Genomic DNA, 17,315 nt, shown 5'->3' with positions numbered 1-17,315 from the left:
CAGGTCAACACAGAAGAGTTCCAGGTTAACACAGAAGAGTTCCAAGTCAACACAGAAGAGTTCCAGGTTAACACAGAAGAGTTCCAGGTCAACACAGACAAGTTCCAAGTCAACACAGAAGAGTTCCAAGTCAAGACAGAAGAGTTCCAAGTCAACACAGAAGAGTTCCAGGTCAACACAGAAGAGTTCCAGGTCAACACAGAAGAGTTCCAAGTCAACACAGAAGAGTTCCAAGTCAACACAGAAGAGTTCCAGGTCAACACAGAAGAGTTCCAGGTTAACACAGAAGAGTTCCAAGTCAACACAGAAGAGTTCCAAGTCAACACAGAAGACTTCCAAGTCAACACAGAAGAGTTCCAAGTCAACACAGAAGAGTTCCAAGTCAACACAGAAGAGTTCCAAGTCAACACAGAAGAGTTCCAAGTCAACACAGAAGAGTTCCAAGTCAACACAGAAGAGTTCCAAGTCAACACAGAAGAGTTCCAAGTCAACACAGAAGAGTTCCAAGTCAACACAGAAGAGTTCCAAGTCAACACAGAAGAGTTCCAAGTCAACACAGAAGAGTTCCAAGTCAACACAGAAGAGTTCCAAGTCAAGACAAATAGTTTCCAGGTCAACACAAATCATTTCCAGGTCAACACAGAATAGTTCCAAGTCAACACAGAAGAGTTCCAAGTCAACACAGAAGAGTTCCAAGTCAACACAGAAGAGTTCCAGGTCAACACAGAAGAGTTCCAAGTCAACACAGAAGAGTTCCAGGTCAACACAGAAGAGTTCCAGGTTAACACAGAAGAGTTCCAAGTCAACACAGAAGAGTTCCAAGTCAACACAGAAGAGTTCCAAGTCAACACAGAAGAGTTCCAAGTCAACACAGAAGAGTTCCAGGTTAACACAGAAGAGTTCCAAGTCAACACAGAAGAGTTCCAAGTCAACACAGAAGAGTTCCAAGTCAACACAGAAGAGTTCCAAGTCAACACAGAAGAGTTCCAAGTCAACACAGAAGAGTTCCAAGTCAACACAGAAGAGTTCCAAGTCAAGACAAATAGTTTCCAGGTCAACACAAATCATTTCCAGGTCAACACAGAATAGTTCCAAGTCAACACAGAATAGTTCCAATTCAAGACAAATTGTTTCCAACACAGACCAGTTACAAGAAAAGCACAGAAAACAGTACATATTTATGACAAAGAATGTTAATCATATTCCATTAAATTGTTGATAATACCTCTGTGCAGTTATGTGTAATGCCTGAGCCGGATGTTTTGCTTTAGCCATCTGGTTTTTGTTGACAGCAGCAGAGTCTTTACATCTCAGTCTGATAATCTGAGGTATCATCTGCCGTCTGTCTGCTGCTCTTCACTGCCACATGCACCTCTCCCTAAAGATGGGGCGATGCGATTGGGAGAAGATATAATATCATTCCAAATCATAAATCCGAGTGATGTCGATTTGAGTCCACACCTTAAAAGTTACCATTTCCAAGACAGGAGACAAGCATGACTGTGCAAAAACGGCTGAGACTCAATATTAAGATGGTGTATCTCTGGTAATGTTGCGTAAAGCAACTTGCAGCAGTCTTTTGATGAAGCAGAAACACATCTAATCCCCATTTTATCAGTCGGATGAGTGTGATGGGGTCCCACGTGAACACTTTGTTTGCCAAAGTTCCAAACTATTTGGTTATTTGACAAGAGAAGTTTTCCTTTTTTTTATCGTTGCTATTCTCGCTGGTTTGAAGTGGGTGGGGATCATTAGGAAAAGAGTGATGACACATACTTGTGAACCAATCAACATTTGGCAACATTTGAATCAGAACCTGGTCAAACCACGGCCACACAGTACCTCACAAAGCAGCTAAATGAACCTTTTGAGCGTATAACCTACACCTAAAGATGATTATTTGTTTCCAACTTTGATGTCTGCAAGCTTAGTCATAACTATCAGTGTTATAAAGAACTTCCTGAACATTTGGAGCAAAGTATCCAGGGGCTTTAAAAAGCCAATCCCAGTTGGTTTTACAGGACCACCAATTTGAATTGTGTTCTCCCAACGTTCTGACAATTGTTAGTTTCCAATTCATGACATTACAGTTTTTCAGAGACTCTCTGGACACGTATAATCCACCAGAATAAACCAATTTGTTCTAATTTTCATAAACTATATTCTGAACCAACACTGAATCTGCTCTGGGACACAGCATGCAAAAACACTGGTATGGACTCAAGAGAGCTTTGCAGGTGGTAATTTGCATCTACTTCAGACTGCTTTAAGTGTCTCACGCGAAGTGTTTTCTGGCTCAAGCTCCACAAACTATATGCCAATTTCACAATCCACATTATAATGACCCCCCATAAAAACTTCATTCCTCACGTTTAAATGCATGCCACTGTTCAGAGGATTGAGAGCAAATTTCGCACTTATTTCTCACCCTTTTCAGAGCTGCAGGAAGTCAGAAGCACTTTCAGACTCATTAATAAGTGCTGCTGCCTTTTTGTATTGATTACTGATCCTACCTTTAGCTCGGTGACTGGCGGCCGCTGAGAGATGTCCTTTTCTTTTAAAAACGCATCCTCCGTATGTTCCTCTCAGTCCAGCCTGCAGGTCACCTGTCTGGTTTGCTTTAAGCGGGCCTCGCGAGGCGGCGCAAATGACCTGAAATTCGACCGTTTTTCTTCTTCTTTTTAAAGCCCCGCCGGCAACAGGTGTTCATTTCACGTACAGGTGACAGTGAAGCATATTGACCCACTTCGCTGCTCCCTGGCTGAGCTTCCTGAGAGTCCACCCCCTCCCGTTCGTCCCTCCTCTGGCTGCTGCTGCGTCCTTGTTGTGTTCAAAAGACTCACGCCACATTAAACTGGAGCTACCACCACGGCCATTGAAGCGCTTTAATATTTAAGCCGGTGCAGATTTAAATATAAGAGGTTTGTTTGTGCAGGAAGAGGATTAAAAGGCGATTTAATTTTGTATTAGCCCTTAATCACCCTGATGGCACCCAATCAGTGGTAACCACAAGAGGGTGTCCTTTACCTGATGTTGGTGGCCAAACCCAAGAAAAATGTTCCCTTGGTATTATTGAGATGTCACCAATGACAATGAAGTAAAGTGCAGCTGGTGAGGCTTCCGTACTGTTGTTTTACTGCTGTGAGACTGTTGATTTCTGAGAGTTTCTCATAAGAATTTAAAAGTTCCCTTTCTGTTTTTGTGAATGACGTCAATCATTATACAGAAGTGATTATTTATTTATTTCAATAAAACTGCCTGTCCAACAGACTTAAAAAAAAACGTGGATTTGTGTGATTTGTTTGCTTTTCTTACTTTCTATTCTATGTTCATGTTTTTGATTAAGACGATTAGAAGGAAGGAAAGAAGTTTGAGATCTATTTTTCTAGTTTCTTTTTTTTATAGCTTTTTAACCTTTGGTGTGTGTGTGTGTGTGTGTGTGTGTGTGTGTGTGTGTGTGTGTGTGTGTGTGTGTGTGTGTGTGTGTGTGTGTGTTACAGTTAAAGTTCAAGTGTCTTATTACCACACGGTTAGGCTGGTGGAATTAATCCGAGTACAGATGGAATGACTGTGACCACATACAGCATATGTGCAACCATAAAGGGCAGAGCATACTCCATACATATTCACAATTAAGCCGACTTGTGTTTTTAGCGACGGCACTGGAAAAGATTCAGAGGTTTTTCTCGTGAGACGGTGCTTTCTGTGTTTACAGAGGCTTGTTTGCAGCTTATGCTCTTTGATTTCTTTGCTGTGTGCACAGACGTGTTTCCATACCAGACAGTAGTCGACAGTGACAGGATGCTCTGGGTTTGACTGTGTAAAACCCCCACCTGACCGTTTCCTTGTTACCTGAATGGATTAATTTCCAATTTATCGCCACAGTCTGCCATCAGAATCACGTTCCTCAGTGCAATCCAGAACCACAGTAACAACACGTTCAGATTCTAGATCAGATTTTGACTTTTATTCATATTTATTTCTTCATCAAGCACGTAAAAAATACATCTTTCTGTGATATTTCAAAACCAAATGAATGTGCACAAACAGCAATACTTCATACGGAGAGTAATACATTCCTGTCAAAAATAGACAAAAGTATACAATCTTTGGATAGTACTGCAAATATAATCCTTCGGGAGAAATACAGCCCCCCGGCCAGCTTTGCATAAAATCATATGGACTACGGCCACAAATAAATATTTGTTTAAGATACACAGTGAATGAGCTGTGCAACTGTGCAAAGAACACAACGCGTCTCGGCCGTCCAGCCAGTGGACTCTCCAGCAGTAGTAAGTCAAAGGCCTCTGTGTGGTCTCCACAAATGTCTCCCCGGTCAGCCGAGGTTTCATTAGCGTGTTTCGTGAATGAGGCTGCTGCGAGCGACAGGTTCTCTGCTCATTAAGCGTTTGGTTCACTGTTAATGAAGTTGAGCATATAAAGCCTCTAAGGTTCACCCAGCTGTTTTGTGTGGAGGATAATACAACAGAGAGCATTGAATAAACAACAAAGAACAATAATACAAATCAGCAAACACTTTGAAAGTCTCCACGGCAGAAGAGGGAGGTGAAGTTTTGCCACATTTGCTACATTCATCCAGAAACTCAAAGTAAAACAGCAGGCAACGGTCTAAAGGTGTACAAAGTAATGGAGGGGGCCTCTCCACCAATCAGCAGCTGCCGCTCGGCTCAGTCGCCAAAATCTGGGATGTCGTCGTAGGAGTAACCCCGGTAACCCTTTGCAGCGTAGTAGGCGATTCTCAAATGGTAAAAGCCAGGGAGGAAAACGAGCAGTCCTATGATGATGACAGGAATGGTGCGGTCCGGGTGCTGAGAACATAACAAAGAAGAGCAGGAGGTGGGAGTGAGTCTGTGATGAGGGGTTACAAGAAGACATTGTGTTTCAAAAGCTTGGGGGTAATTTATCTACTTTTAAGTGTGAACGAGACTCCGTGTTTACTCGCAAACATCAAAAGGCAGGAATACCCGTAGTTGGTGATGAAAGAAGCACCGCATCGGGCTTTAACATTCTCATCTCCACGTCGCCTGCCAGCACGACTCAAAACATGCTCTGAATGAGGAAACGGTGCGCAGCAGGCGCGCGGACGTGATGACTTCATCTGTCTGAGATCTGGTTCCCTGTGAATCATTAGTCATCTCACTTACAGGGGGGGGGGGGGGCACAGGTGTTTCATTTCACCACCAGATGGCAGCCTTGTGCACTGAGTTGCTGTGGTCTGAGAGGGATTCTTCTGATTCTGAGAATTGTTTTTGACTAAAGGCACTTTTTTTGTGTCATTTTGGGGAACTGGTCCTTTTTATTTGTCTTCCTGAACTTTGTTTGGCGTCATAAATAAGTCATTTCAGTAAAGCCAAAGGTTATGTGTTTCAACATGGGTTTAATTTCCCTTTCATTTGCCACTGCAATAGTTGAGTGTGTTCAAAATGTCTTCTCACAGCGCTCTGTGCTGAAGACCTTGATATTGCTCCAGTCCACCAATAGACACACACACACACTACAGCCAAAATCAAAAAACAATGAAACAACTTTCTTTCAACCCAAAGCTCCCACAAGGCCTTGCGTTGGAACCTGCGTCTATCCACAGCTTGAACCGTGTGTAACGTGTGCTATTAGATATGCTATTTCAACTTGCGTCGGCTAATTGGCAAGAAGACTGCTGAAACACTCTGATGCTGCCTTCATGGCAGATCCAATTTTCTGCAAATACAATCTGCAGACTGGGTGGGGAAAAAAACAAAAAAACACAAACACACATTCCCATTAACCTCCCACTGATAATTGCAAATACAATATGTGCCGGCGTAGAGTCATGACGCCAGGAAGCAGAAACCGCAGCAGGGGATCTACCGGAGTTGGCACTCCGAGCTAGGACATATCAAAACCATTAGTTATATTCAAACACACACACACACACATAAGACCGGCGAGGGCCAGGAAAAATGAGAGCGCAGCAGAAAACTGGCAGCAGGGCAATAAAATGCCGGGACAACAGTTCAACTACAGAATTTTAAAAACGAGATTAGCTCGACGCGAGTGTTTTAATCACTGCATGAGTTGACATTCTGGAGGCCGTGTCGGCTCTGTAGATGTGTCAAAACGAGGGCTGGGTATCACACCGAGACACGTTTACTGACTGAAATGTTTTCATGCTGGAGCACCAAACTGTCAAGAGCTCAGATCTGGCTCAGATCTGGCTTCAAAGGTCAGATTAGCTGCCTCGTTTACTGCTCCGACATTGAAGTAGAAATGTTGCAGATATTCGGATATTTTAGTGATACAACTTTCTTGTACGGCTGCTTATGTTTAGACAGCATTTCACATCGAATCATCACTTGTAGAAAAACATGGTTATATTCCTTAAAAATCATATTGTAACAAAGGGAAGGGGGGGGGGGTCTCATAGAGAGGGAGACAAGGCCCTTCATGTGTGTGTGCGTTTGTGTGTGCGCGCTTAATAACTGGTAGCGAGCGCGTACTAGGGCCCTTCGTAGCTACCTTACACCACTGGAGAAGAGTGATACCACTCTCATGCCTTTGTGGTGAATATGACCGGCAGCTTAGCTTAGCACAAAGACACAGGTAGCCTGGCTCTGTCTAAAGGTAACAAAATACACTGCACCGAGGCCAAGCTGGCACACACAAATTGAGTTTTTGAACGGATTAACATGTATTATAATGCGTTAGTTGATGAGCCTTGGAGGTGTTGGTGGGTGGGTTTTGTTACCTGCCTGTGCTTGGCGACACATTTTATAATTAAAAACAGAAGCGGTAAATCAAAGAGCGTCTTTAGTTCACACATAGGAGCAATATAAAAATAGATGCACCTTCCAAGCGGGAGATAGACTCGGAGCAGACAGGAGGCGGGCGGCTCAGACAGAAACATTTCAGTCACAAATGGATTTTCAGGAGAACAAGCCTGACGTGGTATTTACTGTCAGTTTTAAGGAACCCAAACATTATGGGGGAATGTGACAGGCCTCACAATAAGCTCTTTGGCAACAGACCAAGAAATTGTTTTTCAATTGATATACTAAAGACACATTTCAAGTGCAGTCCAAGTGTACTGACAACACATCTGGATGCGAGACCCGCCGATGTAATTTGCCACTTTGAACAGACTGTATTGCGTTAACTGACCAAAACTCACCTCGACCTTTATGATTCCTGACAGGAGAAGGGCCCCGAAGATTATCAGCAGGGAGCCAATCAGAAAGAGGAATATCGCCAGAGCGATCGCCTTGTACGGGACCTTCGGTGGGCTTTTCTTGAACTGTGAAGCGTTCAATTGTTGGACAAAAACACAAAACACAAGACATTTAAGTGGGTTTTTTTTCACCATTATGTTTAATCATAGCAGAAACTGTGGCTTGCCTCAACATTTGTAAGTGCTGCACTTTCATTACGAATATTACAATCATTTCGCTTTGCGTCAAAACAAAATCAGCCGACGTTAACCGCGAGCAAATACTGTAAACGGACACAAAACAGGAAAAGTTGTATCAGACTAACAGCTGGTGTAATCTCTCTGGTATAATCACAGAAGGCTTTTGGCACATCACCAGGAAGTCATTAATATGGATTTATTTCAAATTGCCTAAAGAGCCTGGTAATTATGAACCCTAATACAGCTATTAGGGTTCATAATTACCAGGCTCCTGGCCAAACCACAGCTCTCACCTGTAAGTCTATGTAACCGTCGTCATCGGCAGCCAGCCGTGAATACTTGACCTTGTTGTTAGATATTCCAACACCCAACATATTCCCTCTGGGCTCCTTCATTCGGCGCTGTTAGGACGGAGAGACAGAGAGGCAATCATTCAGACTGTCTTTGACTGCTGTAACCTGTGCTGAGATCAGTTTTTCAGCAGAAGGTGCTCATCCCCTCTTGTCATCTCCAGTGTCGCTTCAGCTGGAAAATGTAAGCCCTGAACTGGCCTTTTCCATTCAGCGCCGGACACAACTTTCCGACGTCCACTTTCCCTGGAACAAGGGCCAGGCCACTGGCCGTTACTGTTGAACGCCTTTATTGGAAAAATGAGAAGTTTGCAGCACGCTGTCTGAGAGGTTCAGTGTAACTTCTGATCGTTCTGCTTTTCTACAAAACCTGCCTCGATCGGGGACTATTTATTCCATGTGTGCACACAGAGGAAGAAAGAAGAAAATTACCACAACACCTGAGTTTTGTTTATGCTGGAGATATTTGGCTCTGTGAATAGTTGCACTTGAGAACCCCCCCCCCCCCCCAGCAGACTAAACCCAGGAATAAAAACTGTTGTTCCAGCTTGAACAGAGCACACAGATGAGCTTTTCAGAAACATTCTGTTGTGTTGCCGGCAGCCGTCATATACATTCGCCACAGAGCCCTTCGAATGGAGGAGAGCTCCAGGTTATGGCTCTTGTGAAGTCGAAGCGCTCGCTGCAGAAAGGGAACGCTGTGGATTTAGCGAAAATGGAGGAAAGTGTTTACGAGAGCTTTTCTGGATGTCCCCGTCTCATCTGAGAAAAACATGCGCGGCTTCGATAGCTACAAATACGTGGGAGTGTTCATCAGTATTCATCTGGGCTGGTTTAAGGGAGACGGAACCTTTTGTGCAAATACTTCTCCTCAAGATTGTTTCTACCAAAGGCTGTTCCCTGATCAGTTGTTGTTGATGATGTTCAATTGTTTTTGATGCTGTTGCTACAGACCTGTATGAAGTCACTGACATTGTGAAGAGGCCTGCAGGACAACCCTAATTATAAGAGCCCCCCCCCCCCCAACAAACTGTGGACAACCGTCAACTTGACAACGACCTGAATGTGCTTCACTGCAAGTTTGACGAACGCACAGTCACATCACGATGTGTGTCGAGACAGAAGATCAGGAAGGCGTCGGCCCAGACGGCTCCTTTCTGAGGGTCTGTGCTGACCAGCTGGCCCCGGATCTTCACACAGATCTTTAATAGATCACTGGAGTCCTGTGAAGTCCCCCCCCCCCTCCCCCGCCCTCTGCTTCAAAAGCTCCACTATCATCCCGGTCCCCGAGAAACCCTCCATCACAGAATTGAATGACTGCAGGTCTGTCGCTCAGACGTGTGTGGTCACGCCATCCTTCGAGAGACTGGAGCAGGGCCACTTGAAGAGCATCACAGGACCCCTGCTGGACCCCCCCTGCAGTTAGCCTGCCGGGCAAACAGGTCAGCGGATGATGCTCTCAACGTGGGACTGCCCTACATCCTGCAGCACCATGCAGGGACATACAGAATGCACGGATCTGGGACCTCCACAGCTCGGCGTTCAACACCAACATCCCAGACATGCTCTGCCCCAAACTCACCCATCCGTCGGTTTATCACAAACGTCCTGACAGAGGGGAGGCAGCAGGTGAGGCTTTGGTACTGTTGGTATTGGAACACTGTGTGTCTGCTGCGGAAGCCTTCAGGTTTCTCTCACAGGCTCACAGCTTGGACACCATCAGAAAAGAGGCCCAGCAGAGGATTAGTCCTTGCGCCACCTCAGCAAGTTCAACCTGCCGATCGAATTTTACACTGCAGTGATTCACTCTGTTCTCTGCACATCCATCACCGTGTGGTTTCCAATCAGCCGCCAAACGGGACAGGGTACAGACTACAGCGAACAGTCGGGAGGAGTGCAGGAAAGAAATCACTGCCAGGACGTACACACCTCCATCCCTGCAGACCCTTCACAACCTGGTCACAAGCTGTTCCAACTCCTCCCGTCTGATGGGGGCTGCAGAGCGCCATACGCCAACGCAACCAGACACAAGAACAGTTTGTTTCCACAGGCCGTTACCCTGATGAACACTAAACACCTGTCACAAAGGAACACTAACAATACCGCTGTAACACTAACATACCGCTGTACCGCTCAATTACAGCCGATGTTTTGTCATGTAAATACACGCTGTTTTTATTTAAACATGTATTATCATCACTGTCAGAATATAAGCACACTGTGTGTAGCCTGCTGTCATGTCCGCCCACCTCATGTGAATGAATCAACCAGCTACATTAGTCATTCCATATTTATTCAAACAACCTTTGCACTTTTTTATTTTTAGCTTACCGTTTACTAAATACATTGTGTTGACAGAATTTTCATACTCACCAAACCATTCAGCGAGCCGGTACGGAAGTATTCTTTATTTGTGAACATGCATGTATTATTTATATATATATATATATATATATATATATATATATATATATATATATATATATATATATATATATATATATATAGATAGTTATTCTTGGTCGCCCATACATCCTACCACTGCACACACACATTTTATGGTATGATTTAAAGATATTTATTTGGCTAATGTATTTATATGTATTTTTTAATTGTATTATTATTGATACACAATGCAAGGATTTTGTATTTCTACTCCATTACCACACCCTTGAATCAGCATTTGTACAGCACTGAAGTCATATATGGGGTTGTTGTACTGCGCTCAACGCAGTAAAACCCTGGCTTACGTTAAACTCGTTTAATCTTTTAATGCGTGACAGGTTTTGCATATGGCACTTATACCTTTATGGTACTTATTATAGTTCACCACTGTATCCCCTGTCAATGAGCTGTGTACCGTTAATGTACGAGCATGGTGTTCCGGTGTAATTTCCTACTGTATACTTTCCTGCAGCTGTATCATGTCTTACTGTGTCGTCACATAAAGACGCATACTATTACTACTAAAACATCCACAGGAAAAGTAAACGTGAATAGTTTTGCAGCACGCTCACAAGTGTAACGTTTAAATTCACAATCCTTCTCGTGTTATCTAGGTTAAACCATGTAACGTCACACATGGCTAATTACAGGCTAATAAACAAGCAGCTCCTGTGCATTAAACACGTGATGCAGCAGAGTTTATTTTTGTCCAGCGCACAAGTCCAGACGAAGCTGTTCACTGCTGGGGGAACTTAGCTAACCTGCTTTGTTTACTTCTTCCCATACCTAATTAGCTGGAGCATTAGCTTCTTTGAAGTTACGCTATCAAACTCGAGCTAGCGTAACACGGCAAACGCGAACAGCTTTGATGAAAAGCTCGTTTCTTCTGCTCGGTCACCTCTTACCTTCACTGGAGGTTTAATTGACACCGTCGGTGTCGTTATCTGTGGCGGACTGCTCCTCTGCGGTGCCACATCTACTTTGTTTTCATTGATGGAAATCTGCGTCAACTTCCTTGTTTTCGACCATTGCGCATGCGCACAGAAATATTCTCCTGGTCCTTGTCCTGATGAAGTTCACAGGCTTCATGTCCAGGTTTTCCATCCATATTGTGGCCGATCAGAGTGGGCTGATAATCAGATCCCACGCAGTACAAATATTCATCAAGAAATCCACTGCATTAAAAGTGCAGAGGTGGACGTTTTGCAGCAAAATAGCCTGATTCACCATAATATTGCTACTGTTTGATTGGTTAAATATTATCAATGGAATGTTATTGTTAATGAAAACGAAAGCAAGTTAATGTTGTGCCAGGTTTATATAAAATAGCATTATCTTGTATTATTATTTAGAAAAGTGTAAAGTAAATGATAAGACTTAAAGTTCAAAAACTGCACTTCAGCACAATAGTTGATGAATAGACTTTATGTTCTTTATGTAGTTGGTTATCAAATACTTTATTTCAAAACTACAATAATAACAGAATAATAAACAGAAGTTCTTATTGTGGGATTTGTCTTTGCGTCCAGGACTTCTGTGTGTTGTCTTCTCTGGCCACTCTCCTCTCCGTGGTCTTTCACTGGTCTTCTTCACATGTCCTTCAGCGAATTACAGAATATTGACAGATTCAAACATTTTCAGCAATGCGCAATTTAGTTTGCTTTCTTTTTAAAAGACCCTGAGCTTAAACTATGGGTGCTGCATACAGTACATGGTGTCCTTGCTTGCTGTGTTTAATTAGATTCATGTAAGCCCACAAACTTGTGCAGAGAACCTGAAGACAAACAAATGTACCGTAACTGAAGGCTATGCATCTTCACCCTGCACTCAAAATTCCAGACATGTGTCCTTGTGTTTGTCAATGCTGTTTTTCTTTTTGTTAGATTTCAATCGCACTCTTTTTTTCTTTTTCTTTTGAAGCTTCATGCCTATTTATTTTACTTTAAACTTTGTAATCACATTCCAGTCTATTTGCTGATTGGCTCTGCAGCTGTTTGGTTAAGTGGAAAGTAAATGGCACTGCACTTTCAGAAATAAAGATCCTTCCCTTTGAGCTCTCTAAGTGGATTGCCTGTTGTGTCTGAAACTCGACAGCGTATGTCTGGTATTGTTTTCACCTTGGTAGTGGGGCACACGCGAAGTAGCTGAGGCTGATGGGAGTGTCATTTGTTTTGCAGGTGTTCAGTCACGAACCGATTGGACACATTAAAATGTTAAGATGATGATGGTGCCGCATGAAAAAAAAAACTGTTGTTATTAGTGGATTTTTATAAGATGATGATGTTACCAATGTTTTTGAAGCTGCAAAAGAGCTGTGAGAGAAAACATACATTTTCTATTTACACCAGATTTGTATTCTTTGTACTGTGACAACTTCATTTGTGCAAATGAAAGGACGACTCTCTCGTTAAACCCACACAAACTCTTTTGTATTTTGAAGCTCTGGGATAGAAAACAGATGTGTTCTGTATGGAACCTCCATCATCTTGCAGTGAGCTACTTTGTGTCATGAGAAGTGAATGCTCTGTGCAGCAGCATAGAGGTTCATTATTTACCATATTATCTTGTGTCTGCAACAAATCTCCATAGAACAACAATCTCGAATTATAGCCTACAGACATATTAACATGTATCAATCAGATTAGAATAAATGCAGTTTGTGCTCCAATCAAATCATATCAACTGAGGAAAAATATGATGAATGGTTGCTTCGCAGCTAAACGAATCGTCACAGCCTTTGCAGACTATCAAGGGCATTTAACTAAAGTAACCTAATTCAAGTACCAAAATATTAAAGCAACGTCACTTGATTGCTTTACGTTACTTTTGGATAACCCCCAAAGACAAGAGAAAAGAAGAATGCTAAATATTTTATAAGTAAAGCAGAAAAAATTAACAACCTCACGCCATCGCAGTGCAAGTCCTGCCAGCTGTGAACATTCTGTCATCATCCAAGGACGAATATTAACTTGGAGCAGCAGCAATAACCATTAATTAAAATAAATGAACCTACATGCAGATTTCCCCGTTTGTCCTCTATTAAACCAGACATTTGTCTTTTCATGCAGAGATGCCTCTTGGCAAAAAGAATAATCTTTAATAAGTGCGTAAACCATCGTGCTTTGTGATAACTTCCACTGTACAGTGTTGTTATTCCCCTTTATTGCTTTATATGCAAAATAACGGTGAAGTTTCCACCCAGCGAAATTTTCTTTTTCCCCCAATGTTAGAGGCCACTGTCTGAAACTCGACAGCGTACGTCTGGTATTGTTTTCACCTTGTGAGTGGGGCACACGCGAAGCAGCTGAGGCTGATGGGAGTGTCATTTGTTTTGCAGGTGTTCAGTCACGAACCGATTGGACACATTCAAATGTTAAGATGATGATGGTGCCGCATGAAACGTTATGGGATTGCCAAAGTGAATACAAATCCTCCTAATGGGGACACGAACGTCTGCACAGAATTGCATTGCAATTCATCCAACTCATTATGAGAGATGAGGATGAGGCTAACATGGCTACAAATAATAACAACCAATGCCCACTGGGGATAGGGGCATAAATTGGAGGCGCCAATTACCCTTTCCCCACTTCCAACAACCCTACTTCTGGCACCCATGCTCGGACCACAGCCATATTCCCCTCTGCCTTCATTTTGATATCAACTACACACCTGAAACGTCGTGTGACTGCATCTTACACAGCAACAAATCTCTCCCCAGCCAAAGAAATATTAAGAGCTGGGAAAGTACTCAAAACTCTTCTGTGGCAGTTTCTGCTGCAGTAGGTGTCTCCAGGACCACATTTTGCCATGCGGACACATACACAGACTCACAAGGTGGAAACGATACCAGCCACACACTCTCATGGCTGGTAGTAAGTTAACACAGGCATCTTTATAGATAACCACATCTGCTTTTGAAATATGACATCATGCTTGTCCCAGTTTGGTTTATGAAAACCCCGAACATATTGTACCAACGAGTGAACATCCTTTTTCACATAAAACAAGTCAAAAAACCACTCGCACAACCACACTCACGGCATTTTGGCAGCTGGCAGTAGCAGCTGGCAGTAGCCTTGTAAGAATTAAAAGTGTATAAATGGAGGGAACAAACAGTTTGAGCCTGCAGTATTTTTCTACTGATGGCAGGAAACCAGGGCCCTTTGCGGAGGACTTACTGTGCTCAAATATAAACTCTATAGTATCATAAATAAGACAAGACAGCTAAGACTACACTACTGTGATCATTGTGAGAAATCCAGACAGTCCAGGGTAAGTCAATTAAAAACACTACTGGACAAAAGCTTTATTATAACAATCATCCAAGTCATTACTATGACCAACCATATTGCTTTTTTTGAAGGTTCTTCATGATGCCATCGGTGCATTTAATAAAATAGATATGATCAAATGAATAAAACATTTTTGAGATACAGGGTGCACATGCAGCACACCGTCTATCAATTGCCTTGAGGCACTTTAATAATGCGTAAAAAAACCTCCGGTCATCGGAAAGTGCTAAAAATATTGCTGATGACGAGGTGTGCCTGCTGCACTGGAAGGTCTTACTTGGCCTGCTCCGGCCTCATCTTTGTATTCACATTGATGTTCACGCCTCCCGCTGCTCCAGCAGTCATAAAGAAAAACTCCTGAGATGAGCACGCTGCCTCGCCTGCTGTGGCAGAGCTGGCAGGACATCGTGTTCACCTCGACAGGCACATAATGCACCAGCCGTCGTGTTGTAAAGTCTTTCTCTGCTCATCCTTCCTTGAACTCTAAAAGTGTTTTGTCGCACAAAACCACTTCGTCAGGTTTAGGCAACAAAATCACTTAGTCAGGTTTAGGCAACAAAATCACTTAGTCAGGTTTAGGCAACAAAATCACTTCGTCAGGTTTAGGCAACAAAATCACTTCGTCAGGTTTAGGCAACAAAATCACTTCGTCAGGTTTAGGCAACAAAATCACTTAGTCAGGTTTAGGCAACAAAATCACTTCGTCAGGTTTAGGCAACAAAATCACTTCGTCAGGTTTAGGCAACAAAATCACTTAGTCAGGTTTAGGCAACAAAATCACTTCGTCAGGTTTAGGCAACAAAATCACTTAGTCAGGTTTAGGCAACAAAATCACTTAGTCAGGTTTAGGCAACAAAATCACTTCGTCAGGTTTAGGCAACAAAATCACTTAGTCAGGTTTAGGCAACAAAATCACTTCGTCAGGTTTAGGCAACAAAATCACTTCGTCAGGTTTAGGCAACAAAATCACTTCGTCAGGTTTAGGCAACAAAATCACTTCGTCAGGTTTAGGCAACAAAATCACTTAGTCAGGTTTAGGCAACAAAATCACTTAGTCAGGTTTAGGCAACAAAATCACTTCGTCAGGTTTAGGCAACAAAATCACTTAGTCAGGTTTAGGCAACAAAATCACTTCGTCAGGTTTAGGCAACAAAATCACTTCGTCAGGTTTAGGAAGTAAGGTAGTAGAAGTATGGAAACACGTAACAAACATCACTAATGTTACTTTAAAATAACTCAACACAGGTCTCCAGGTTGAAGGTCCTGTGTTTGTTGTGATTTTGACTTCTGACATTCCCAGCGCTATTTCTCTGGGCGTGTAATATGTATGTAATGACCCGGATAGGTTTACATAGTAACTTGAAAGCCTGGTGCGTCCCATACGGACACTAAAGGGTACCTTGTGCATCAGTATCAGACACCAGATGGCGTGATAACGCGTCTGTATTTGACACCCTGGGAATGAGAATGGGCCACTAGTCCGCCCCATTCAAATCAATGAAGATAGACTGAATATTAGAGACTCCTCTTCACAAACACAATTTTATTCAAAGCCACCAAAATAGCCATAAAGTAGAATCAACACCTCTCTCAAAGAGTTTCAACAAATACAGTCCAAAGTATAACCTTGATGAAGGTAGGATGTATTGCAAAGCAGCTGTATTGGACATTAACTTTAACAGGTGCCGATGCTGCAGATGTTGTTCATCTAGTTATGTTCACATGACATGTATAATATGTGTGCGTGCATGCTTGTGTGTGTGCAAAAGGGTTTGTTTGTGATTGCATTTCTGCAGACACTGTATACATCTATGAAAATATGTGCATGCATGTGCATGTAGATTCTGGTTGGTGCATTCATTCATGCATGCATGCACATCTGTGTTGTATGCCGATTTGTGACTGTGCGTATACTGTTTGGAAGATGCACCTGTATTTATGTTGTGTCTGCTAATTTCATTTATTTTACTATGAGAGGCTTTTAGTATACAGACGTTCTTGAAGAAATGAATGAAGACATAATTATAAATGAGGCAAAAATCAATGTTTCTCAAAATTTTTAACCACAAATGTTAAGGAACTTTGGGCGCTTAAATAAAAAATGAATGTTGCTCGAATCAATAAATGATCTCATCTCAAAGCTTCTAACAAATCCTTGAATGTAAAAGTAATATCTCGCCCAAGCAAACGGACCAATTTGATGGTGACATGTACGGATTGACAGACCCAGTTAGCTGTCTGCTTATTCAAATAAATGCAGCCGCCACAGTATTAGCAGTAATTATTAGTACATTCTCCGAGCCGGCTTCACCAAGTGCCAGCTATTAATTGCATGCCACGGGCCACATTTCCATTTCATTTCCATTGGAATGTTTTCCTCTTCTTGCCCAGACTTCTTACATCCATCCTGGTTTTCTGCCAACCCCAGAGGCTTTATAAGTAAATGAAACAAAAGTGCTCATTTCAAATTCCATTTACCCATTTCTAAGTGCATTCCATGATTAATTGAAGCCCGCTTAGCTCCTGCCAGTGTGCCAGCATGTCGGGACATTACGTAGGTTGCTCAGCGTGCTGGGAAAATAATAAGGCATGCCCGTTAGACCCATAGAAACAGGCGCAGAATGATATATTGAGATCATTTTCAAAACTGCATCGTATCATATGAAGGCTTATTTTCTGCAACCCAATACCTGAGATGTTAAACCCACTCTTGGCTAACCCCCAGACTAATGGGCTGCAAGGCGTCGTAATAGTCCCGTTAGCTGTTTGCCAAGCACACCGTCCAAAACGCTGAAGGCGAGCGCACTCAGCTGTGTTATC

At 42.7% G+C, this 17,315-nt stretch overlaps 1 protein-coding gene across 1 annotated transcript; it reads right to left on the bottom strand.

Annotated features, from left to right (window-relative positions):
• Positions 1 to 3,945: 3,945 nt before the first annotated feature.
• On the bottom strand, positions 3,946 to 11,228 carry LOC306792452 (transmembrane protein 230-like). The gene is made up of 4 exons (XM_079289577.1): positions 11,106 to 11,228; positions 7,699 to 7,806; positions 7,169 to 7,291; positions 3,946 to 4,829 (listed from the first exon to the last, which is right to left on the bottom strand). The coding sequence occupies exons 2-4, from the start codon at positions 7,798 to 7,800 to the stop codon at positions 4,689 to 4,691; spliced, it is 366 nt and encodes a 121-aa protein (XP_079145703.1). The 5' UTR covers positions 7,801 to 7,806; positions 11,106 to 11,228; the 3' UTR covers positions 3,946 to 4,688.
• Positions 11,229 to 17,315: the final 6,087 nt, after the last annotated feature.

This window comes from Melanostigma gelatinosum (genome assembly GCF_949748355.1).
Source record: "Melanostigma gelatinosum genome assembly, chromosome: 18".
In the NCBI taxonomy this organism is placed as follows: domain Eukaryota; kingdom Metazoa; phylum Chordata; class Actinopteri; order Perciformes; family Zoarcidae; genus Melanostigma; species Melanostigma gelatinosum.
This window is presented reverse-complemented; position numbering and strand designations above follow the sequence as displayed.

Excerpts from the sequence above, each read along its gene's own strand:
- LOC306792452 (XM_079289577.1), bottom strand. The coding sequence starts at position 7,800 with ATGAAGGAGCCCAGAGGGAATATGTTGGGTGTTGGAATATCTAACAAC. Across the intron at positions 7,292-7,698 it reads ACGGTTACATAGACTTACAG|TTCAAGAAAAGCCCACCGAA; the intron begins GTGAGAGCTGTG and ends AACGCTTCACAG. Across the intron at positions 4,830-7,168 it reads CAGGAATCATAAAGGTCGAG|CACCCGGACCGCACCATTCC; the intron begins GTGAGTTTTGGT and ends TTATGTTCTCAG.